Source organism: Tursiops truncatus, chromosome 1 (genome assembly GCF_011762595.2).
Source record: "Tursiops truncatus isolate mTurTru1 chromosome 1, mTurTru1.mat.Y, whole genome shotgun sequence".
In the NCBI taxonomy this organism is placed as follows: domain Eukaryota; kingdom Metazoa; phylum Chordata; class Mammalia; order Artiodactyla; family Delphinidae; genus Tursiops; species Tursiops truncatus.
In genome coordinates, this window is record NC_047034.1 from 139,540,799 (window position 1) to 139,565,111 (window position 24,313).

General features: G+C 48.1%; 1 protein-coding gene across 24 annotated transcripts in view; it reads left to right on the forward strand.

Annotated features, from left to right (window-relative positions):
- The window catches only part of LRP8 (LDL receptor related protein 8), a 77,726-nt gene extending 54,619 nt beyond the window's left edge, over nt 1-23,107 (forward strand). For 21 of the 24 annotated variants that reach the window (XM_033866367.2, XM_033866381.2, XM_033866412.2 and 18 more), the window contains 11 exons: nt 2,182-2,356; nt 4,373-4,600; nt 7,593-7,711; nt 7,965-8,104; nt 9,524-9,665; nt 10,970-11,122; nt 12,000-12,224; nt 14,173-14,241; nt 18,002-18,174; nt 19,137-19,313; nt 21,607-23,107. In XM_033866367.2, coding sequence (XP_033722258.1) covers nt 2,182-2,356; nt 4,373-4,600; nt 7,593-7,711; nt 7,965-8,104; nt 9,524-9,665; nt 10,970-11,122; nt 12,000-12,224; nt 14,173-14,241; nt 18,002-18,174; nt 19,137-19,313; nt 21,607-21,645 — 1,640 coding nt within the window. In that variant the 3' untranslated portion in view covers nt 21,646-23,107. The remainder of the gene's footprint in view (nt 1-2,181; nt 2,357-4,372; nt 4,601-7,592; nt 7,712-7,964; nt 8,105-9,523; nt 9,666-10,969; nt 11,123-11,999; nt 12,225-14,172; nt 14,242-18,001; nt 18,175-19,136; nt 19,314-21,606) is intronic. The other 3 variants (XM_033866420.2, XM_033866457.2, XM_073789600.1) reach the window with 1 other exon arrangement.
- The last annotated feature ends 1,206 nt before the right edge of the window (nt 23,108-24,313 follow it).

Genomic DNA, 24,313 nt, shown 5'->3' on the forward strand with positions numbered 1-24,313 from the left:
GGTTCAGAGTAGAGGGACAGGGTGTGCCTTACATTTTAACTGACTTCCTCTGTAGGCTGTGTTGGGAATAGACTGTCGGGGGCAGGGGAGGAAGCAGGGGAGCTGCTGCAGAGGTCCTTGCCGTCAGCCAGGAGAGAGGTGATCGTGGCTTGGATCAGGGCCTTGCGTGGGAATAATGAGAAGTGGACAGTATGAATATATTTTGAAGGTCAGGATTTATTTTGAAGCAGCAGGATTTGCTTATGAATTAAATGTAGGATGTGAAAGAAAAAAAAGGAGTCAAAGATGACCCCAAGGTTTTTGACGAACTAACTGGAAAAATAGGATTGCTATTTATGGAGTTGGGAAAGACGGTGAGAAAAGCAGGTTTGGGAGAATATTAGATTGATCTGGACATGCTAAATTTAACAAAACGGTTTAGACATCTAGCAAAGTATTGTGTAGGCTGTTGGATATACGAACCTGGGATTCAGATGCACGAATACTCATTCTATAGGTTATAACAACACAGCAGCTACAATAATTGACATGTAGCCCGTAAACCCAAAACATATACCACCCAAACTGCACAATGTACAGCACATACATTAGCCCATCACATGTAACATGCAACCTGTTCTTACCCCCACATGGGACAGGTGTGACACAGAACTGGGATTACATACGTGCAGTGGAGACAACATACAATGGCCCATGTATACACAAACCCTTATGTGTGAATATCTAAAGTGCAGTTACTCAAAAACTCAAATCATAAACACACAGGGTTCCTGTCACAGTCACAGCTCTCAGTAAAAATCACCTCAAGGTACCCTGTAACCCAGCTCCTGCCCTCAGGAAGATGAAGTGTCTTTGCTCCCATTTTGAGGTGAGGAAAATCACAGTTGGTCAGTGGCGGAGCTGGGCCTTGCATCCAGCTTTCCTCCTTTCTCCTTGCGCTTAGACCTCTAGTTTTCCATGGTATCTGTTTGTCCCACACCTTCCCTGTCACGCCAACCCTGCTTTGAAATAATCTCCATCACTACACACAGGTCACACACCCAGCCCCAGGCCCCACCTGGCTCTGTGCTGGTCCTACCCTGTCCCCAGGGAGCACATTAGCCTGGCACCGATGGACAGTGACAGGAACCAGGTGGCCTGCAGAAGTGTCAGCTGGAAAACAAGAGGGGGAGAAGGTACAGGGGCAGGTGTTGCCATTCAGTATTGCAGGTGCCTGAGAGTGGCCCGCTCCATCTGAAAACAGGCTGGAGGGGTGGCGGCCTGTGCGAAGTGCTAGGCCCTCATAGGCCTGGGGGACAGTGACCCTCCCCATGGAGTAGCCAGGAATGTCTAGCTCACTGAAGATCTTCCCAAAATCTAATCCTAAATCTAAAAATGGGTTTGTGTATACACGGGAGGTTGTGTGTTGTCCCTTTGCACGTATATAGTCTGTGTCATATTATACACATCCCACCCCTGCCTTTGGCTCAGAATAAAGTGAAAACTCTCTCCCTGGATCACAGGATCCTTTGTGATCTGGTCCCTTCCAGCATCTGCAGATTCGTCTCATGCCAATACACTCTGTATAAACTAAAGTCTCACAACGACCTCCTTGAACCTCCTCCCTCGAGTCCCACCCCCAGCCCTGAGGGCCGTGCTCCATGCTGCAGCCTCAGTCATCTTTCTAAATCATTTAACGCTCATGTTGCCCCTTCTTGAACACTGCAGTGGGGCCCAAGCAGAGGAGGTGGCAGCTGCTGGGGAGACATGCATTCTAGGTAGAGGGACAGCTTGAGCAAAGGCCCCGAGGCAGCAAAGCTCTGCCGTGGCAAGGTGATGACAGGTAGTCTGGTGGCCGGAATCAAGGTGTCAGGGGGGTGAGTGATGAGGCTGGACAGGGAGCTGGGGTCGTGCTGCAGAAGGCCTTCCGTGCAGGCCAGAGGAAATGGGGAGTCATCAAAGATTAGGGGGGAGTTTGTGTGCGATAAAAAGAATAAAAATCCCTCTGTTATGCATGGGGCTTTGCATCTTATGCTTCTTGTAGCCATCATTTCACCTGCTTCTTTAACCTGTGAGGTAGGAGTCGTCGCCACTTTTTACAGGAAATGAGGAGTCCCCCAGCAAACCAGTGGCAGAGCCTTGGTCTCCAGATCCCCCGCCTCTTGCACTGACCCTTTCCCTCTCAACCCCCCTGCATGGCAGCTGGCAGAAGCCCGTCCCTAATCTTCACCAATCGGCACGAAGTGCGGAGGATAGACCTGGTGAAGCGGGACTACTCGCGTCTCATCCCCATGCTCAAGAACGTCGTGGCGCTGGACGTCGAAGTTGCCACCAATCGCATCTACTGGTGTGACCTCTCCTACCGCAAGATCTACAGGTGAGTCGAGGCCTGGGTCCTGCAACCAGGCCTGGGGGGCGGGGCTGGGGCCAACAAAGAAGGAGAGGAAGGGTGGCCTCTGCACCCCTTCTGCCTCTATATTTCCCCAGGACAGAGATCGGGCTCAGGAAGGCACGGGGGATCACAGCGGTTGTGGAACTGCCAGGACTTCTCCACCTGCTGGGCCTTCCGGGGGGGCTGAGGGCTTGGATGGGCAAGCAGCTTTGAGCCCCACACATGGGGGCTTTGACTGACCTCCGGCGGCCTGAGCGGGCAGTGCGAGACACAGGAAATGTTCAGCCAGGGCGGAAAGGAAGAAGCCTCTGGGCTTTGGTAGGGATTTTCAGAGCAGCTCACATATATGTGTGTTGGATGCTGGGGACTCAAAGATGACTCAGACCTGGTCCTGCCTGGAGGATCCCACTCAGAGCATAGCGAAATCCACTGTGATGAGCATGAGGGAAAAGTATAGAGGAGGCCTCTGACCCAATCTGGCGGTCAAGGGTGGCACTACCTGCAGTCCAGCCCTTCCCAGCACAGTCAGTGGACTCTGGCGCTTGGGAAGGCTCCTTGCACATGCAGGAGGTTCTCTCCTAGGAGCCTCTGCGTGCCCAGGCCCCCTTTCTTTGTCCTGAGATCCACTTGGCAGGACTGCCGATGACCAGGCACTGGGCGGACTGTTGAACGAATGGTGGATGGATGGATGGAAGCAGTCTGCGTGCTGCTCACCGACAACTCGATGCTTATCACACCCCAGCACACACAGACACACTCACACTCGCACACCCAGAAACAGCTTGAGCAGTGCCTGTCCGATGGTTGTGACGGAAAGAGGCAGGATTTGATGATGCCCTGGTTATGGAGCTGTGGGAGGATGAGTCAGAATGAATTCCCAGGTTCACTTTGGGAGTTTCAGTTTCCGGCTTGGGAGGTTTCATGGACGGTGGTACCGTTCTCTGAGATGGAAGCAGGGGAGGAGTTTCGGGTGGGGGGTAGGCAGTCTGTCTGTGTGGCTGAGAGGAGGGGAATGGGGATGAACAGTTTGGGATGTGTTGAGTTCAAGGTGTCCATGGGACGTCCGACGGGGGCCAGTTGGCTTTATAGTCTGGAACTTAGACAGTTGTCAGGATCAGAGGGTCAGAGCTGTGGATGGCTGTGGGCACTGTGGAACTAATCACCCGAAGAGAGGGTAAGTGGAGAAGAAAACCTTGGGAAGTAAAGCATTTGGGAGAGAGAAAGCCCTGCTAATTTTGCCTCCTGAGTGTCTGCTGTATTGTGGCCCCTTCTGTCCATTCTTACTGCCTCAGCCCTTCTGCACACCCTCTTCGTCTCTCACCTGGATGTAGTCACAGCCTCCTAACTGGTCTCTCTGCCTTCATTCCCTCCTCCTCCAATTCCTCGCGTATTCTGCAGGTGCCACAGTGATCTAACATGCCTCTCTGGCCGTGTCCTCCGACCTGTTCAGTTACCCCTCCACAGTGAAATCCTGAGCCTTTAGCGTGGCACGCAGAGCCCGTCAGGATGTGGCCCCTGCCTACACTTACTTCCTGTCTTACACCCCACCTACCCCACTCCACCCCCACTGGATCCGTCACTGTTCCAGAGCACACGCCTCGGCATCTGCACGTGCTGTTCCCTCTGCCTTTGTTCTTTGTGTTCCTGACAGACTGGTCCTTCAGGGCTCAACTACAAGTCCTTCTCCAGCCCTCCAGGATGATGTAGTCTCCATTTCTCTGCTGCTATAGCCTCTGGTACTTTCCGTAATCACAGTGTATTGGTGTAATTATCTGGCTGTAAATTTCTGTCCCTACTAAACTGAGCTCCTCCAGGCCAGAGACCGTGGCTGACTTGAGCCTGTATCCTTACCCTGGTGGCCCAGGGAATGTGTTGAGTGGAAATGAGCCAAGTTCCTCTCCAATGCACTGCTGTGACCCAGAGGGAAGAGAGAGGGGAAGGGCAGCTCCAGATGGGCCCGGGGGTGGCACACCTGCCCACGCCAGCCCTGGTTGCTCCTAGCGCCTACATGGACAAAGCCAGCGACCCAGCGGAGCAGGAGGTCCTCATTGATGAGCAGCTGCACTCTCCGGAGGGCCTGGCAGTGGACTGGGTCCACAAGCACATCTACTGGACCGACTCGGGCAACAAGACCATCTCAGTGGCCACAGTTGATGGCGGACGCCGCTGCACTCTCTTCAGCCGTGACCTCAGTGAACCCCGGGCCATTGCCGTCGACCCCCTGCGAGGGTGAGTGTTCCCACCCCCAAATTACCCCAGGCGCTCAGTCCTCATGTGTCTGTCACAAGAGCTGCCTTGAGGGCTTTGGAAGGCCCTGGGCCACCCAGACACAAGCCACAGGGAAGAAAGTCTGTGCGGGCCCCTCAGCCTGTGAACCCCTGACCCAGGGTCCCTTGCGCACTGGTCGCCAGGGTGCTCCCAGGACTCTGCTACTCTCTCACCATATCATAGAAGCAGAGCATCTCAGAGCCGGGTAGGGCGCTAGAAATTGCCTGGTAGACGCTCCTGGAGCAGGACGTCTTCCCTCAGGCTGCTGCGTGCCACAGGTGGGCATCTGGCGACTGCTCGCACTTCCAGAGACAGGAGCTTGTCACTTCTCATACGGCCTGTTTCATTTTGGGGCAGCTCTGCCCATTAGAAAGTATTCTTTTGTTTGTTTCGTTCTTATGTTCCCATATCTGCCTCTCTTGGACTTCCTCCATTGGCCTCCGGAGTTACCTCTAGCATGTCTACTCCCTGCCCTGCAGGACAGCCAGCAAGATTTGAGGACTGAGATTACTGGGTCAGCTCTGCTCCAGCCTGCCTGCCTCCATCCCCATCCCTGTGGCCCACAGCCTCTGGGCCCCTCACCACCCAGGCTGCCCTGCTCTGCCCATGCCTCCATATCGGGGGTAGGGATTCTGAACAGAGCACAACTCCCTCCCTCCCTCCCTCCCTCAGTGGGGATGTCCTGAGATGGCATGGTTTTTAAGCAGCTGCATCATATTATGTTTACCAGGATCACCAGCTTCTTCCTGCTGCTGTTTCCTTAATTGTTAAGCAGGGATAAGAAAAGCCTCTTCTTCCAGTGAGGGCAGCTGGGGGTGAGGCTGGCCACCTGAGAGGGTGTGCGTGGCCTTTGTGTGTGGCCTTGGGCAGTGGCAGACAGCTGCCGCTTTGCACAGGTGCATCCAGGCCCTCTGCAGACAACTGTCATCTCCTTTAACCCCCACCTCAACCCTGTTCTCTGTCTGCTGTCACACAGACCTGGGGCTGCACCTGCCATGTCCCCCAAACCATATAGTTACACCCAGCCCATTCCTGGTCCGTTGTGGCTCGGTCAGGGTCCCGCCAGAAAACCCACTGCACACTCATTTTAAGATAATTTAAGGCCGGTTAATAAAGGGACTATTGACAAAGGAGCGGGTAAGGTCTCATGCACTATCCTGGACTAGTAACAGGTAACAGGCCTGAGGGGCAGGAGCAGGGAGGGTTACCCGAGTTGGGAGGGAAAGAGCCGAGTAGAGAGGGTCACCTTTAGGGCATTAGCCAGCTGGAGGCACCTCTGTAGGGGGGAGTTAGGGGAATAGACATCCTGACCTCAGTCTCTCCCCTTCCCTCTCCGATATTTTGCTGAGTACAACTGGAAGCCAGACGGCTAGGGAGCCCAGCCCATTGATGTGGTTCCCACATGCGCCAGCCTTTTGGTATACAGAGCAGAATGGCGATGGGATTCGAAGTGGCAAATGGAAGGGATCCAGAACAACCACGCAGCCCCCCAGCCTGGAGCCAGCCTTGGCTTGACACCAGCTTTCAGCAGAGGCATTTGGGGGAGGGTTAAGCACGTGGGCTTTAGAATCCAACTTAATTTGAACTTAAACTTGAAGCCTGGCCTTACTACTTATTCACAACGTGATCTTAGGGAAGTCAGCCTCTCTGAGCCACAGTTTACTCCTCTGTAAAATGGGACTAATAATTACACCCTCCTGGGGTAATTGTGAGGCTACTTCGTTCAACAAATAGTAAATAAGGCCTATAGGCCACACACGAGCTACCTGCCAGGTACAAAATGAGGAGTAAGGCAGATGAGGCGCCTGCCCTCAGCGGAGCGTATAGACTAGTGGGGAAAACAGACAGTAAACAGATACGCCACATACCGAATGCACACGTAAATAACCGATGGTGTGAGCGCTCTGGAGGGAAAAAACAGGGTGTTTTAAGAGTCAATAACAGGGAGAACCTATTTACATCGAGGGTCGGAGGAAGGTTCTCTACTGAAAAGACGTTCTAAATGGCACACAAGTGGGGGCAAAGGCTCTGTGAGGGCCTTGGTGCCCTGGAGGATCTAAGAGAAGCCCTGGCGGCGGGTGTGGAGTTTGTAAGGGAAGTGGGCAGTGGTGGCAGGAGAGATAGCCAGAGAGGTAGGCAGGGACCTAGTCATGCAGAGCCCTGTCGGATGTGGTAAGGATTTGGGATCTGATTTTAAGGTCAGTAGGAGAAACCATCATAAAGTTTAAAAACTGGAGAGTAATAGATCTTAAAAGTTATCACAAGAAAAAAACATTGTAGCTCTGTGGGGTGCTGGATGTTGACTAACTTCTTGTGGTGCTCGTTTTGCAATATCAGATCATTATGTTGTACCCCTGGAACTAGTGTCATATGTCAATTATATCTCAATTTCAAAAAGCAGGATAATGACAGCTTATTTCCATTTTTAGAAGCTCATTTTGTCTGCTCTGTAGGGATTGGATTAGAGGGGCAGTGATTACTGCATTTGTAAGTACAGGAGATGAGGCCACTCACCTAGTAAGTACTCAATAAATGTTCAAGAAAAAAGAGAGAGAAGCCCTGGACAGAGTTCTAGCTGTGTGACCCTGGCTAGGTCATCGGCTTTCTCCTCTGTCAACCAGGAAAGTAAGAGGGTTGACGGGGCCCTTCCCTTCCTGCTCTGGCACGCTAGGGCTGGAGCTGGAGCTGCTGGGGTGGGACAGATGGGCTGACAGGCTGTTCAGCTGAGGTCAGGGGGACTCTGGGAATACAGGCTTCTCCAGAGACTCAGATAAGGCAAAGACCGACACGCCTGCCAGTGCTAAGGTTTGATGGCTCCCGTGAACTTCAGAGGTCTTTCCAGTCCTCACTAAGCGTAATCTTCAATATTCAGAGGGCCACTGAGCCCTTGTGACCCACACCACCCCAGTCATGTTCCCTGACAAGAAGCCCATTGGGTTCTTCTCTCTTCTAGGTTCGTGTATTGGTCTGACTGGGGGTACGAGGCTAAGATCGAGAAGTCTGGGCTCAACGGTGTGCACCGGCAGACACTGGTGTCAGATGGTATTGAGTGGCCCAACGGAATCACCCTGGGTGAGCCCTGCCTTCCCCCACTGGGGGGCCTGTTCTAGCGCCTGGAGCTGACCACTGCCTGGGGCTCCGTGGGTCTTGTTGCTGTGTCCCCTTATAGTGCCACTGCCTGTGTTTCCTGATGGTTGCCCTGGGCTGGCCTCCTTCTGAGGCCTGGCCTGGAGATGTGGGCAGGGAAGGGCCACAGAGGAGCAGAATTCCAGGCTGTGGTCCCAGGCTCACAACCCGATCCCCTTGTCCCTTTTTCTTGCTCAAGATTTGCTGAACCAGCGCTTGTACTGGGTGGACTCCAAGCTGCACCAGCTGTCCAGCATTGACTTCAGCGGAGGCAACAGGAAGATGCTGATTTCCTCCCCTGACTACCTGAGCCACCCTTTCGGGATAGCTGTGTTTGAGGTGAGCTCCGTGAGGGGAGGCATGGCCCCATCAGGAAGCTGAAGCCTAGGAAAGGCTGTTCAAATAGGATGACTCCCTGAGACTCGTCCAAGTGGAAACAAAGGGACAGGGAAGCTGACTGGCTTGTTTGTACATAATACGTGAGCTGTCTTCAGACAGAGGCTATGCAGCCCCTTGTCCACCTGGCAGCCTTTCCTGTGCTTCCTCCCCAAGGCCCCTCCCTCAGAGCACTTCCCACAGGTAAGTAGCTAGACCAGGTACCCTCGGCACCCAGCACTGTACCCACGTATACAGAAGGTACCCAATAAAGAAAGGGAAAAGGAATACACATTTCCTTAGTATTATTTACTATGGAAATGGCCTGAGAGATGCTATTCAATTCAGCACACTCTCACTGACCTTTGCTGGACCCTGGGGTCATAGAAGTGAATCAGACATCATCCCTGTCCTCAAGAAGCTCACAGGAGGGTGAAGAGTCAAGACCCTCCTGTGTTCTGACCCTAACAACGTATCTCCTTGGGGAATGAGGAAGCCAGAAGCGACCAAGTTCTCACACACCCATACCTCTTCCCCAAAACTAACTCTGCCACCAAGGGGAGGGAAAGCAAGGGGACAGTGGCCTGTGGTGGGCATTGGCAATATTTGCTTGGAGTGACATCACCCAGCACAGCTCTGACATTGTGGGCAAGGCTCCAGCTCCCAAGTCCAGCCTCTGCTTCGAAAGACAGGTGTGTTCAGACACATGTGTGTGTGCTTGTACGTACATGTGGCATGTATGTGTACGTGCCTGTGTATACATAAATGCGTCTGTTTAAAAATGTGCATTCCTGTGTGTGCTCGTGCTTGTGAGTGTACGTACGCACACCAGTGCTTAGACAAGTTCATTTTAGGCACAAGTGTGCCTTCGGGTGTGTAGGTGAGCATGTGGGTATGTGTCTAGATCTGCACATGAGGCTGCACGGTGGTACCTATGAATGTGGATTCGCCTGCAGATACGCATTTAGGCTTGTGTGGACCAACCATCGGATGTGTATGCGTGTATACCCAGAGGCTGTAGGAGGCCCCCTAGGGATAGTGCTTGCTAGATCATACATCCTCCCCAATCTTGGTCCCAGGCCCTAGTAATGGTAACAGCTACAGAGACCCAACCTCGGTTTCTGGTGAACTCCAGGAAGCAGGCCGAGCTCAGCGTTAATGAGCAGCCTTCAGGCCAGAGCACTGAATAACCCTCTGAGACAGAAGGGAACCAGAGCCTATGCCACAGATCAGAGCTGAGAGTCCCGCTGTGAATCTGTGGACCAGAGAGTTCAGGGGAGATGCCAGAGCAGTGCTTGTGACTATGGTTTGAGGCCGAGCCCTCAGGCTGAGGTCGTGGGTTTAAGCTCTAGGCTTCCCATCCTCTGTATTTGTACCCCACAGGACAAGGTGTTCTGGACAGACCTGGAGAACGAGGCCATTTTCAGTGCAAATCGGCTCAATGGCCTGGAAATCTCCGTCCTAGCTGAGAACCTCAATAACCCACATGACATTGTCATCTTCCATGAGCTGAAGCAGCCACGAGGTGAGCCTTGCCCAGTCCCAGGTCCCCTGCCCACATCCCCTCCCTCTAGCAGGCAGGCTGTATTCACATGCACGTCACGTCTCGGCATCCCCAGAAGTAGTGGCAACAGTCCCTGTCGTTGGTGGACTGCCTTGCCGTCGCATATTTACTTCATCTTGCCTCAAGCTCTTGGTGAACTAAGGCTGGGTAGAAATAAATAAACATACAAATGTCCCATTTTTGCCATTCTTACAAAGTATGGATATCACTGTTCTCGTTTAACAGCTGAGGAAACTGTAGCTCACAGGGGTAAAATAACCTTAGCAGGTGGTAGAGCTAAAGCCTAAACTTAGGCCTGTCTGATTCCAGAGCTCCTTCGGCCATAAGGGAGCACATTGCTTCTCATTTGCTATTTGTTCGTACTTTGCAGTGGTATCAAGTAACGTATCCTAGGGCGGTCAGTAAGTCAGCTTGCTGGTTGGCAACAGACGCCAGGAATCCTGCAATTAGGTTGTCCCTTCCTCCGTCACTAGGATAGACTCATTCTAACTGTAATGGGAAGGGTGAAGGTGGGAAAGCAAAAAAGGGGTAAGGAGATAAGGTTGGTGCCTGATTCTAGATTAGAAATTTAAATAAGAAAGAGATACGGCCTGTGGCATAGGGAGAAAAAAACATGGACTTTGGAGTCCAACAGACCTCGATTTAAATTGTCTCCAAAATTACTAGAGGTATAGCTTTGACAAGTTTGTTCTCTTTGAGCCACAGTCTTTTATCTGTTAACCTGGGCATAACACCCCCTCCCCCCGAGTTGTCATCAGCGTTAAATGAAAGTGTGGGAATGGACTTGAGGACACGGGGAGGGGGAAGGGTAAGCTGGGACGAAGGGAGAGAGTGGCATGGACATATGTACACTACCAAGTGTAAAATAGATAGCTAGTGGGAAGCAGCCGCATAGCACAGGGAGATCAGCTCAGTGCTTTGTGACCACCTAGAGGGGTGGGATAGGGTTGGAGGGAGGGAGATGCAAGAGGGAGGAGATATGGGGACATATGTATATGTATAGCTGATTCACTTTGTTATAAAGCAGAAACTAACACACCGTTGTAAAGCAATTATACTCCAACAAAGATGTTTAAAAAAAAAAAAGGAAGAAAGAATGGGGATAAAACAGCAGGTACAGTGATGGAAGGTGCCCAGTAAAAGTAGTAGAGAAATCGTTTTGATTTAGCCGAGTGGGAAGGGGCTCGTGCGTGGGGGAGGGAGAGCCTGGCACATCCCGTCTGTGCCCCAGTACTCTCTCTCCCCGTCTCTCTCTGTGCCATTAGCTGCAGATGCCTGCGAGCTGAGTGCCCAGCCCAATGGAGGCTGTGAGTACCTGTGCCTTCCTGCTCCTCAGATGTCCAGCCACTCCCCCAAGTACACTTGTGCCTGTCCTGACACAATGCGACTGGGCCCTGACATGAAGAGGTGCTACCGAGGTGAGCAGAGCTACTGGGAGGGATGGCCCCTGGCAATGCCAGACCCCATCTGCTGAAATTTTCCTCGACTTCTGGAAAACCATGAGCGCCTGGTCTTCCTCCATCTTCTCTGGCTACTTGTTGCCCTTTGCAGGCTCCTCTTCTGTACCGACCTTGAATGCTGGTGTCCCATAGGGTCCCTCCAAGGCTTTGTCTTCTCACTCCCGAGAAAAATGCACATACACATACAACATGTTAAATTCAGTTTCAGGGGGATCAGGAATCCCCTGAAGGCCTCAAATTAAGAAACCTTGATCCCCATGGCTTTGATTACTATTTATATGCAGGTGACTGTGATCTTGCCTGTTTCTCACCCAGAACTTAACACACTATCTAGCAGCCCTTTTGTGATATGATTGGGACTAACAGTCAGTTAATACTTCAACCATATACATGTACATCCATCCTCCAGTCTCAATGGAGGCACGAGGCCTTTTGTTTGAGCATAAGTCTGCTGCAGCATTCATCATTTCCAGGTTAAATTGTTTAAAGTGGAGTGAGAATTTGAACCTAGTAGTGTACCAGTATACATGCAAACTCCTTCTAGATTTATATAATTTCCACTCCTCCCAGTCTTTTATCATGGTCTTGCCCACACCTGATTCTATAGCATTGTCCTAATGACTCATCTTTATCAAACCGAAATGCAGTATAAACACAGACAAGATGCTTGGCATTCAGCTAAAGTAAAAATCATAGCCCATTCAGTAGGATTAGGGAAGGAGTTTGAGCTGAGCCATGAGGATGAGTTCATAAGTATACTTCATCGAGGCAATAATTTAGGCACTAAAACAGCAAAATTCTTTGTCCAGTGACCTTCATGATATTTCCCCCGCAGCACCTCAGTCTACCTCAACTACAACGTTAGCCTCCACCACAACGAGGACAGTAGCCGACACCACCAGAGCCCCTGGGACCACCGTCCACAGCCCCGGCTACCAGAACCACAGCACAGAGACACCAAGCCTGGCAGCAGCGGTCCCAGGCTCAGTTAGTGTCCCCAGGGCTCCCAGCATCAACCCGTCTACCCCAAGCCCTGCAACCAGCAACCACTCCCAGCACTGTAAGGAAATGAGTTCTGCCTTCTTTCATGACGTGGGAGGGTCCTAGGGAAGCCAGGATCGGGGGATCTGTGGGAAGAAGTGGTCATAGCAGAGCTAAATGTTGGCTGTCTACAAGGAGGAAGCAGCGGGAGGAAGAGTGCCAACCCGCAATTTAGGAGTCATAGGTGCTCCTACCTTATAGAGGGTCTCGAGGGAAGCTACCTCCTATCTCTGAGCCTCAGTTTCCTCATCTACAAAGTAGGGTAATAATAACCCTTCCCCTACCTGCTTCGCAAGGTTGCCACGAGAGACAGAGGCATCCGTGTAAACAGAAGTGCTCATGCACACAGCCTCTGCTGACTCTGATAGTGTGTCTGTGTCACACGTTACTGACATGTATGAGGGAGCATCCCTCAGATTTGGAAGTTTCAAATGCCCTGGTCTCAGTTCTCAGCACTCTCGGTAGGTTCCCCATATAGTGATATCCATAACTATGGTCTGTTAGTGCCTCTCTGCAAACCCTGGGATGAAAATAATTAAGTTCACCACTTATTAAATCATCGGGAGCAGTAATTGTCACTGCTAGAAATGTTCTATCTCATTAACCAGCAAATACCTTTTAAATTGAGTTACCTGCTGGGGGAGTTCATTTAAGAGGATAAACTATCTTTTAAATTTTTTCCCATATGCACATGGCCCAGAAACTAAGCAGCGTGGTAGCACCTTAATAATCAGGCCCATCTTGCCAGCAGCAGCGCTTTCAGAGTTGAGCGCTTACCCTGAAGTTTGGAGAGGCAGGTGGGTCGCGTGTGAAGTCCAGTTCCTTTCACTTGGGCTGAGCCTCCAACCAGGGAGTCTCCCCACTGGCTTCATCACGCTCTAGGCTTTAATATCACTGTCCTGTGTATGCTTGGGACCCGGAGGGAGAAGAGAACGGCATTTCCACAGTAAACTTTGTAAGCAGTGCAGGTCTTTTCTCCCCTTAATAATTAGGTTCCCTTGGAGTAACTTGGAGAAACAGACACACTGAGAGGATAGCATTTGCGCCGTTGCCAGGAGACAATCATCTCCTCTCTTGGAGCAAATGATAGCTCCTCTCCAAACCTCAGAGGGCTGTCATGAGGATCCAAGGGAAAACTGCTTTTTAAACTAAAAAGTTCTGTACAGATGTTATACTGAAGATGAGTGTAAGAGAGTGGAAAAGATGGCACAACCTACTTTTAAAAATATATAGTACGGGCTTCCCTGGTGGCGCAGTGGTTGAGAGTCTGCCTGCTAATGCAGGGGACACGGGTTCGAGCCCTGGTCTGGGAAGATCCCACATGCCACGGAGCAACTGGGCCCACGAGCCACAACTACTGAGCCTGTGCGTCTGGAGCCTGTGCTCCGCAACAAGAGAGGCCGCGATAGTGAGAGGCCCACGCATCGTGATGAAGAGTGGCCCCCGCTTGCCACAACTAGAGAAAGCCCTCGCACAGAAACAAAGACCCAACACAGCCAAAAATAAAAATAAATAAATAAATTTATTTAAAAAAAAAAAAAACACTGATGATGCAGATGGACAGACAGAAATAAGAGAGACAAAACAACAGATACTGGCTGAAAAAGGCAATTGCCCCAGGTAGTCAGCAACATAAAGACCTAAGGGCTCAGCCCCGAGCTTCCCACCACCCAAATACTGTGGAAAGGGTAAGGGATTTAGGTCACAAATCCTGGGTTTGAATCCCAGCTCTGCCACTTCTCTGTGGGTCCCCCAAACCCCAAGAAGACTCAATTTCCTCATCTGTGAAATGGAGATGACCTCTGTCCTGATAAGATCTGGAAAGACTAAATTATTAAGCAGTAGCCGGGATCATCATTCTGGAACGGGGGCAAGAAGCAGTTGGGTAGTTTTTACTGCTTGAGGCCAGCAAGGACTTGGGACTCACAGTGATGGAGCATCGTTCTGCTAACGCTTGTGTTTTGCAGATGGGAATGAAAGTGGCAAGATGGGCTCAACAGTCACTGCTGCTGTCATTGGGATCATCGTGCCTATGGGTGAGTGTGGCCCCAAGTCACTGGTGAGAAGAGAGAGACCCTGCCCAGGGTCTGGGTAAAAGCACTGGAAGGACAGAGCGCTGAGCACACGGACCTCTCTCTCTGACTTTTTCTGCCCTGGCCGCCTTCCTGCGCACCTCCCAGTCCTGATTTCGTTTGGTTTCTTAGCTTGGCACACCAGGCTCTTCAGGACCTGGCCCCAGACAGCTATCCACATATTTCCCCCACTACCCGTCACGGATGCTCTACACACCAGCCGTGTGAAGCCGAACTGTAGGCTCCACGGGGACAGGTCTGGTGTCTCTCTTGCTCGCCACTCTCCCCAGCTCTTAGCAGTGTCTGGCACAGGGGACGAAATAAAGTATTTGTCGAATTAATGAGTAGAAAAAACATACATTAACAAAAATTCATAGAGCTGCTTGCCATTCCTTTAATAGATCGTGCCACCTTGCTTGCTTTCTGTTTCGTTTTCAACAAACATTTATCAAGTAGCTGTGATGTACCAGATTCTGTGATAAGGGGAGGGAAGGTGATTAAAAATAAGTAAGACATGGTTCTTGTCCTCCAAAAGTTTATAGACTTGTTGGAGAGACACAGATAATTTGATTCTGACGTGGTAAGTCCTAAAATGAAGCCGTGTGCAGTTCAGTAGAAGTGCTGAGGCACTTATCTTGGAATTGGGAGAGGAGGGAAGTGGACAGGGGAGAGTTCCTAGAGCAACCCAAGCAGGTGAAGACAACATGGGCAAAGCCAGGAATGGGGATGGCATGGGAGGGCGGGAGTGGGGTGGGTTTGGAATGTGGCCAGAATATAACATTTGGTTAAACCTCACAGAGAGCCACGTGGGCTGATTCATTCTCTCTTACCCTGATATTCACTTAGTATCCTGCACATCCTGTCTCTCATACCAGTCTCTTCTCTTGGTCGGATCTTTGAATTGCGATTGTCCATTCGTTGTTTTATCTCCCTTACTTGCCCATGTGTAGTACCTCAAGGATAAGGACTTGGCCCTTTTATCCTAAGAATCCCCAATATGGTGGTGAGTTAGCGAGTGAATGTTTTAAAAACTTCAACACCATCCAAGGGACTGTGCGAGGCGCCAAGGATCCAGGGAAGAAAAAAAGAAAAGACTTTAAGAGCTTTCAGTTTTGGGCTTCCCTGGTGGCACAGTGGTTGAGAGTCCGCCTGCCGATGCAGGGGACACAGGTTCGTGCCCCGGTCCGGGAAGGTCCCATCATGCCGCGGAGCGGCTGCGCCTGTGAGCCATGGCCGCTGAGCTTGCGCGTTCAGAGCCTGTATTCCGCAACGGAAGAGGCCGCAACTGTGAGAGACCCGCATACGACAAAAAAAAAAAAAAAGAGCTTTCAGTTTTTAGTAAGACTTAATGATAAAAAAGGTGATACAAGAGAGGTGTTACTACATATTATAAGGTGCTGTAATAGAGACCCGATGCTCTGTGGAGGAGAGGGAGTGGCACTTCTAAAGAAGGTGGCATTTGAATTGGCCTTGAAAGGCTTTATTAGTAAAGGTGATGGTGAGACTATTCCAGGCTCATTTTGAGTAGAGTGGAAAATACTCAGCATTGTTTAGTGAAAGAGAAATCAACTCCTCTCCTGCCATACTCTGCTCCACAGAAGGGCATGTGTATGCTGTTTCCCTGATGTAACCTGCCCTAATAGAATCATTATTTTAAATTTCTGCTTATCTGAGGGCTGAAAGAGGAATATTCTTTCCCTGATATTTCCCTGGGAGGCAGAGTATCTTTTCACAAGCGTATTGGCCAGTTACATTTCATCCTTTATGAATTGCCTATTCACAGTCTCTTCTTATTTTTCTATTGGTTCCTTGTCTTATTCTTACTTATTTGTAGAAATATTTATACATAATTAATGTTAAACCTTTGTAATATATGTTACAAATCATTTCTCCCATCCTGCCACTTGATTTTTAGAATTTGTTTATGGTCTCTTTTGCCATGCATGAATTAAAAATGTTTAAGTATCAGATCTGTTAATCTCCTACATTATGACTTCTGGACTTTGTGTCTTGCTTAGGAAGGTCTGCCTCATTCTAAATTATTAAAATATCTCTCTCTATATTTTTCTACTATTTTAAGCATGTTTTAGTATTCGATTATTAGTCCATTTGGCATTTAGAATGCAGCAAGTGTTAGAGATTTAAGTATTTTTTTCAACATGCTTGTCTAGTTTTCACAAGACCATTACTGAATAGTCCATCTTTTCCTTCTGACTTGAATTGTCATCTTATTGTAAACTATATGCCTATACGTACTTTGATCTGCTTTTAGGCTGTTTATTCTCCACCAATCCCTATATACTATTCCTATATACTCGAAACACAACTTTATGATATGTTTTAATGTCTAATAGGGTATTATTATTCTTGGAACATTTTCTTAGCTATTTTTATTCAATTTCTCTTCTAAGTGAACTTTAGAATCATCTTGTTAATTCTATAAAACTTATGATGGCATCTTATGCCTTGGGTATATAAATTGATGCGGGGAGAATTTACATTTTTACAACGTTGAACCTTCCCATCGAGGAACATGACATACCTCTCTATTTATCTGAGCCTTCTTTTATGGCCTTCAGTAGAATTGTATAGGTCACATAGGACTTGCACATTCCTTATTGGGTTATCCCAAGTATTTTATAGTTTCTTGTTGGGCTATTACGAATATTTTCTTATTCCATCCATTTTCTGATTGGTTATTGCTGATTAATAAGAAAGCTATTGATTTTTTTCTGTTGATTCTTGATGAACTAAAATCATTTCTAATGGTTTTTCATCTGCTTTTCTAAGATTTTCCAAGCATACAATATCTGTTAATGACAGTTTGATTTCTCCCTTTCCCATGTGTGCCCTTCAATTCTTTATTTGGTCTCACTGCATAGCTAGATCTCTGGGACAACAAATATAGCAGCGATAACAGACATCCTTGCCCTGTTCTTATCTTTATGTATATCAGTTATTATTGATTATTATAATCTTACCAAAATATTGTAGAAACCCCCTCTGTAGCATCCTAGACAGCTATCACCCAGCCTCCACTTGAATGCTCACGGTGACTGCTTACTATCTTGTGAAGCTGCTTGCCCCATTTTCTCCCGGCTCTATCTGAGAACTTCCTCCTTTACACATTAATATATCCATTTATTTTAACTCAGAACCTGTGTTTCCCTGCTGTGTTCCCTTCTAGAGATGCTCCTCTTCTTGCAGAGCCCCAGCTTTGGAAAGAAGCACCCCACCCTCCACCCTCCAATTTTGGGAGAGAATGGTTTCTTAGAGAAATCCAGGGAAGTAGCAGTATTAGGGCAAGAGTGTGGTGAAGAAATTCACTCACTCACTCAGCATGTTACTGAGCACCTACTCGCTACTGGGCACTGGGCACAGTGAGAGAAAGAAGGCACGGTCCCTGCCTTCAAAGAGCTCAGTCTAGTTGGGGGTACACATATATAAAGTACAACACTGTGGTCTGGGAACACGTGCGAGGGAACAACTGACTGTACCATGAGAGGTTGAGAAAGACTTCACATTTGAGCTGGATCTTGAAGGATGAGTAGTTAATGAACAAAGAGCTAGGAGAAGGGCTTCCCAGCAGCAGAAAAAGAGTATGCAGAAACAGAGCCTGGGAACAAGGGGCAGCCAAGCTGGAGAGGTGGCGAGAAATGCACTGATGTCTGGGCAACGGGCTGGAGCCTGCTGGAGATCCACTGTAACGTGTCTCTTCCTCCAGTGGTTATAGCCCTGCTGTGCATGAGTGGCTACCTGATCTGGAGAAACTGGAAGCGGAAGAACACCAAAAGCATGAATTTCGACAACCCTGTATACAGGAAAACGACAGAAGAAGAGGATGAGGATGAGCTCCACATAGGGAGGGCTGCTCAGATTGGCCATGTCTATCCAGCAGTAAGTGTTCCTTGCTGGAAGAATTCCTTCCTTCCTTTCCTCCCTTCTTCCTTCCATCCCTTCCTCCCTTCTCTCCCTCCTTCCCTCCTTTCCTTCCTTCTTTCCCTCCCTCCCTCCCTCCTTCCCTCCTTCAGACATTTATCAAGAACCTACCATGTGCCAGGCACTGTTCTAGGCCCTGGGGACACAGGAATGCTGGGGTAGGTGGTTGGGATAGAAGGGTATCAGGACCACCTTGTACCTAGAGGCTCTTCCTGGAGGAAAGAGGCCTGTCTTTGTGCTGAATACGTTTTCAGAACCTTTGGCCTAGAAAGGCAACTGTGGCCATTCAGTTCAAATGCATTCATTTCAGTGAACAATGTATACCAGTTATGTGCCAAGTACCACATAAGATACCAAGTGTTCAAAAGTAAAGAAGGGATGTACTTGCTCCCAGGGAGCTGGTGGGGGAGTTAGTTGGCTATTGAACAGCTGTGTGCTGAGTGCCATGGTGGAAGCTCAGGGGTCCCCTCTTCTAGGAAGCTTTCCCTGGTTTCTCTGTTCTCTCACCACCTCTCTCCATCACAGCACCTGTCACACTATAGTCTACTTGTCTTTTTACTCATTGGTCTCCCCGCTAGAACGTGAGCTCCTTGAGGGCAGGATTGTCTGATTAATGTTTCCCTGGTGCCTAGCACAGCATATTTGGCTCCCAGTAAGTATTTGTTGAACCAGTGCTATGGAAACATCAACAAAGGTGACAGAAGAACTGTGTCCTTGGAAGATTCATAGCAGGCTTCCACGTAGAGAAGGAGGAAAGTGGCATTCCAGAAAGAAGCATGTGCAAAGGCTGAGAGGCACGACAGGGCATGGCTTGTTGGGGGATCAAGGACCACAAAGTGGCTGGAGCAGATGTCATGGCTGTATAGCGGAGTCGGGGCTGGGTGTGACCTCATGGGTCATCCAGTCCATCCCCCTGTCAGGCGATCAGCAGCTTTGATCACCCACTGTGGGCAGAGCCCTGTCTTGGGGAGACCAGAGAAATGGAAGACCCAGCCCCTGCCCTCAAGGAGCTTTTTGTCTTGCCGGGGGAACCAAGGTCACAGCTGCACCAACTCCCGAAGAACCCTCTTTCCGAGCTGCCTGTCGTCAAGTGCAAGGTAGGGCAGTGCCACTCTGAGTCTGAGGGGCTGATGAGCGAGGGCATGAACCAGGCAGGTGCAGTCAATCCTAGAAGGCTTTCTGGTTCTAGAAGGCTGCAAACTGTGAGTTGGGTGTCGGGGCAAAGATGAAAGATGGGTTAGTTGCAGACCAAGGAAATGGCATGTGGAAGAAATGACTGAGTACGGGGCAGGACAGACAGAATTGCTGCTGAAGCTAATTGTTCGTGAAGGGGAGACGTGGGAAATGAGGTCAAGCAAGTGAGGAGCGTTAGCAGATGGCCTTGAGGATCCTTAACCTTGGCCAATCCAAGCAGACAGTTGCTTAAGCAATTTTTAAAGATCAGAGGGGGCACAGTGGAAGAAATGTTGAGCTTAGAGTGGAGATGACTCCCAGTTTCACTATTCCACAGCTCTGTGATCTCAGTCCCTTCTTTCTGATTACTTTTATTTGTAAAATGGGAATAATAACCCCCATTCTCTCTGCTGCCTAAGTTTATAAAGTTCAAGTGAGATAGCACATGTGAGAGTGCTTTGTGAGTTATAAAGCGCTCTGCACATGTAAAGTGTCATTGTTTCCACAGAAGGAAACAACCACTCAGGAGGAGCTATTCCTGATGAATCTAAGGCCTGAAGAATTAAGCTCCTGCCAACTGCAGAGAAATAGAGTAGGAGAGTGAGGAAATTGACATTTAGTAAGAACCTACTGTGTATCAGACGCTACTCAGTGTTTTACATGTATTTTCTTGTTTAGTCTTTACAGGAACCTATATACTTGATATTGTTAGCCCCATTTTGCAGATGAGGAAACTGAGACTCAGAGAGATTGAATAACTTACCTAGGATCACAACTAGGAAGTGGTAGAACCAGGATTGAAACTCCTATCTGTATGTACACAAAAGCCCATGCTCTTTCCACTGTTTCTCAGGGTATATGGCCTTGAAGCTGTGGAAATCAGTATTCTCAACAGCCTGTTCTCTCCCCTGTCCCCTTCTCAGGTAGCTCCACCATCACTGCTGGGACCTGACTTTGGCCTAGAGATCTATCTTGAGGGGAGTGGGAGGGTCACAGACTAGAAAAAGATAGTCTAGTGGAGCAAGGCCGTGACATTCATGCAAAACCACAAATAATCCAAAGATGATTTGAAAGGCAGTGGAGTTACTTTTTATTGTTTATAGAATGTTCAGAGACGGAAAATGCCAGTCTGGTTCTATCTTATGCTGGTTAGGTTGATTTAGAATACTCTGGACCCCATGTGTGTTAGGTACTACATTAAGCACTCTACACTCATAATCCCATGTGATTTCCCAACAACCCTATAAGGTAGGTCCTATTAGTACTCCCATTTAACATGATGAAACCGAGGCTCAGAGGGGTGAAGTGGCTAGCTCAAATTCATACAGCGATGAGAAAGATCTTGAAACAATGGGGTCTATCCGAAGGAGGGTATCCAGGAAATGGAAGAGTGGGACACAGCATTATATCGGGACCAGGCTGGGGAAGCTAGATGTGTAGCCTGGAGAAGAAAACACTCAGAAGGAAGGGAAGGGAACACAAACACTGAAAATTTCAAGGGTTGTCTGTGTAGAACTCTCTGAGTCTAAGAGAGAGAATCGGGGAACGTCGGAAGATATAAAGAAGCAGATTTCATGACAATATAGGAAAGAATTTAAGTCCACTGTCCACAATGGAATAGACTGGCTCAAGGGTTAGTGGGTGGTCAGCCATTTGTGGCAGAGGTTAGTCTAGTATCTAATGACTAGAAAGTTGGGGAGAGGGAAAGAGGGATTAAACTTAATTGATCTCCACTGCCTTCCAATTCTGGATAATTAGTTGGGAGGGGTGCAGCCAGTTACCTTCCTGATTGTGACTAGCATGCTAGAGACAAGTAGCTAATGGCCTGGGATTAAACATTTGCCAAAGCTAACCCACTGAAGTTGAGCAAACCTAAAATCCTGTAAGGGAGGATGGAGAAAGTTTAGATCTCCACAGCCTTCCTCTTTACAGAGGCAGAACAGAATAATGAAAAAAGCTATAGCTCTGGATTCATACAGATCTGGGTTCAAATTGAGTTCACCCGCTTGCTATATGATCCAGGACAAATGCTGTTTAAGCTCGTTGAGTCTCAGTTTTCTCATCTGTAAAATAAATAAGACAAACGTGTCTTCTGAGGTAGCTTCTTGAAGAGTATGTGAGCTACTGCCTATAAAGTAATAGAATTTCTGGTACCTTGTGATCCTATAAATAGCTCCAGTGGGTCTAATGATGATTTCTTTGCTCTGTCTCCCCCAGCGAGTGGCATTAAGCCTTGAAGATGATGGACTGCCCTGAGGATGGGACCACTCCCTTCGTGCCTCACGGAATTCAGTCCCATGCACTACACCCTGGATGGTGTATGCCTGGATGGAAGGGTTTCTGTACATGAGTCTGCGTGTCTGTGTGTGTGTGTGCGTGTGTAATTTTTTTTAATTTATATTGCGGAAAGGTAACCACAAAGTTATGATGAACTGCAAACATCCAAAGGATGTGAGAGTTTTTATATGTATAATGTTTTATACACTTTTTAACTGGTTGCACTACCCATGAGGAATTCATGGAATAGCTACTGCTGAGTGACTAACGTGATGTACATAACCAAATGGGGCCGATGGTACAGTAGCTTACTCATCATTTAAAAATTATATTTACAGAGGGTATTTGGTTTTGGGGGGCTTTTTTAGGTTTCAGAGGTTTTTTTTTTTTTTGTAAATAGAATGATTATGCTTTGTGGCTATCCATCAACATAAGTAAAACGAAGAAAACACTTCAACTCCCTCTCCCGTTTAGATTATTTATTAACATATTTCAAAAATAAGATTAGTTCTATAAGTAATTTAGAGAGGTGAGAGTATTTATTTTTGGTGTGATTGGCCTACCACCCGGACTCTGTGTGCATTTATGTTTATGTGTGTATGTGAGTGAGAAAGAAAAGTCTGTAGAGAAGAGGCACACCTATGGCTGTTGTTCAGATACATAAAGATAAATATATTTTAAAACAGTCCACAAGAAGGGTTATCTGTAGTTTTCAGAGAAGCCTTTGGAAATTTGGATCAGAAAAGAGATACCATGGTTTGTGCAAACATGCAGTGGGGAGAGGTAGATCTTTTCTGCCTCTGACTGTTCTTGGGATTCCAATCAGTCAGCAAAAGGCCCTCAGCTCACCCGTGGCTACTGTGGTTCTCTTCTGTGGCTAAAGCCAGTGTACAGACTTCACACAGTACCCACAGTTCCCGCGAGCTCAGGTGAGAACATGCCTGAACCTTGGCTACTCCTTGTTTTAAAGTTCAGCATTTCAAGTAACTTCATCTTCTTTTAGGACACTTGGGTTGAATTCACTGTTTCCTCTGAAGCACACTGAGGGTGCCATCCTTACTTATAGAGAGCTAAATGGAGACGTTTCTTGAACAGCCCAAGTTCACTGTTAGGACTGGCTCAGGCACTGACCTCCGAGTATGCTGTGGGTTGAGGATGAGGATGGAGGAACGGGTTTTGTTACATCTCTATTTCTCCCTTCCCCTTTCTCTCTACCATTTCCTTTAGGTGGAGAAAACAATTTAAAGTGATACATAGGTTTGTTGCCATCATGTGTTCACATAGATGAAACTAATATTTGGCTTAAATCAGAAAAAGTGGCCAAACCTAAAGTCCTGTTTGAGGGGGAAACGGCGTACACAATACTACAGTATAATGGATATATATGTTCACACAGGGATTTGGTTTACTGCTTTGCAAATAAAAGGAGAAACTCTGGGTATATGTATAGATTTTTTTTTTCATTGTGGACACTTACTTTGCTTTTCCTGGGCCTTGGGGGAGGCAGGGAGAAGCGCACTTTTCTTTTTGTGGGGTCTACCATTGAAAAGATAATCCTACAGTCCCAGAAGGAATTCAGTCTCCGTTGGCTCTTATCCAAGGTGTGGTCTTAACTCTGCTGTTCTGCCACTTCACTCCCACTGGACAACCAGGGACAAAGTGTGACATGGAAGTGTTTGGTTTAAGTAGGAGCAGAGGACATGTATCTAACCTTAACATACCTGGAACTTGACACTTTTAAGCAAATTCCTCCCCTTCTACTCCCCAGCTGCCCCCAGCTCTGTGAAGCTTGGATGTCTCACCAGCTTGATACCCTCTGAATTTCCAGGCAGACATTCTGGGGTTCTGTCACCCTGTTCCTAGGACCTTTCTCTACATCACTCATGGTCTCCTGTCTTCTGAGAAAATAACTGTATTCTGGAGCCTGGCCACTAAGCTTTGCATAAGCAAGCAGTTTCTTCATGATATACATGTGTTGATAGTCCTGAAACATTCATTGAGAGGGTATATGCAATTGACCTAGAACGACCAAAACCAAACAGAATTTTAAGAACAGGTGGCCAACTCCTATAGAGCTTAATCACTTACTACTATTCTTTCAAGAATGGAAAGTAAAATTATTTTTGACTGAAGAAAAATCATGAAAGTGAAAAGCACTGAAATTTACACAAAACAAGCAACTTTTTCTGTAACCTGCCTCCAAAGAAATAGAATTTCCTGGGGAAATGATAATAGTGACTAATGCATAGTTTCTAAACTTTTAGTCAGATCCTGTCCTTCACAGAAAAAAATAATGAATAGGGTCAGGATGATTCAGCCTGAGATCTCAAAATGATGATGAAACACAACTCTCTGAGAGACATCCATGTTTCCTGAATATGCTACAACTGCAGTTTGGAAGAGACAGTTACGGAAGCAACCTACAAAAAACTGTGGAATACTCATGTGTCGGACGGCAGTAAATAAGATGAAATCTGAGGAGTCAGGTTCATTCTTCTCTATTCTTGGATGCGTTTTGAGGTACAGTTGCACTTCTGTGGCCTTTTGCCCCTGCGTCATCATATACCTACAGCCAATAATGGATCACAGAGTCATTGGACTACAGAGCTGGAACGAAGCTTAGAGATAAGGCCTGAAGGGCAGAAAA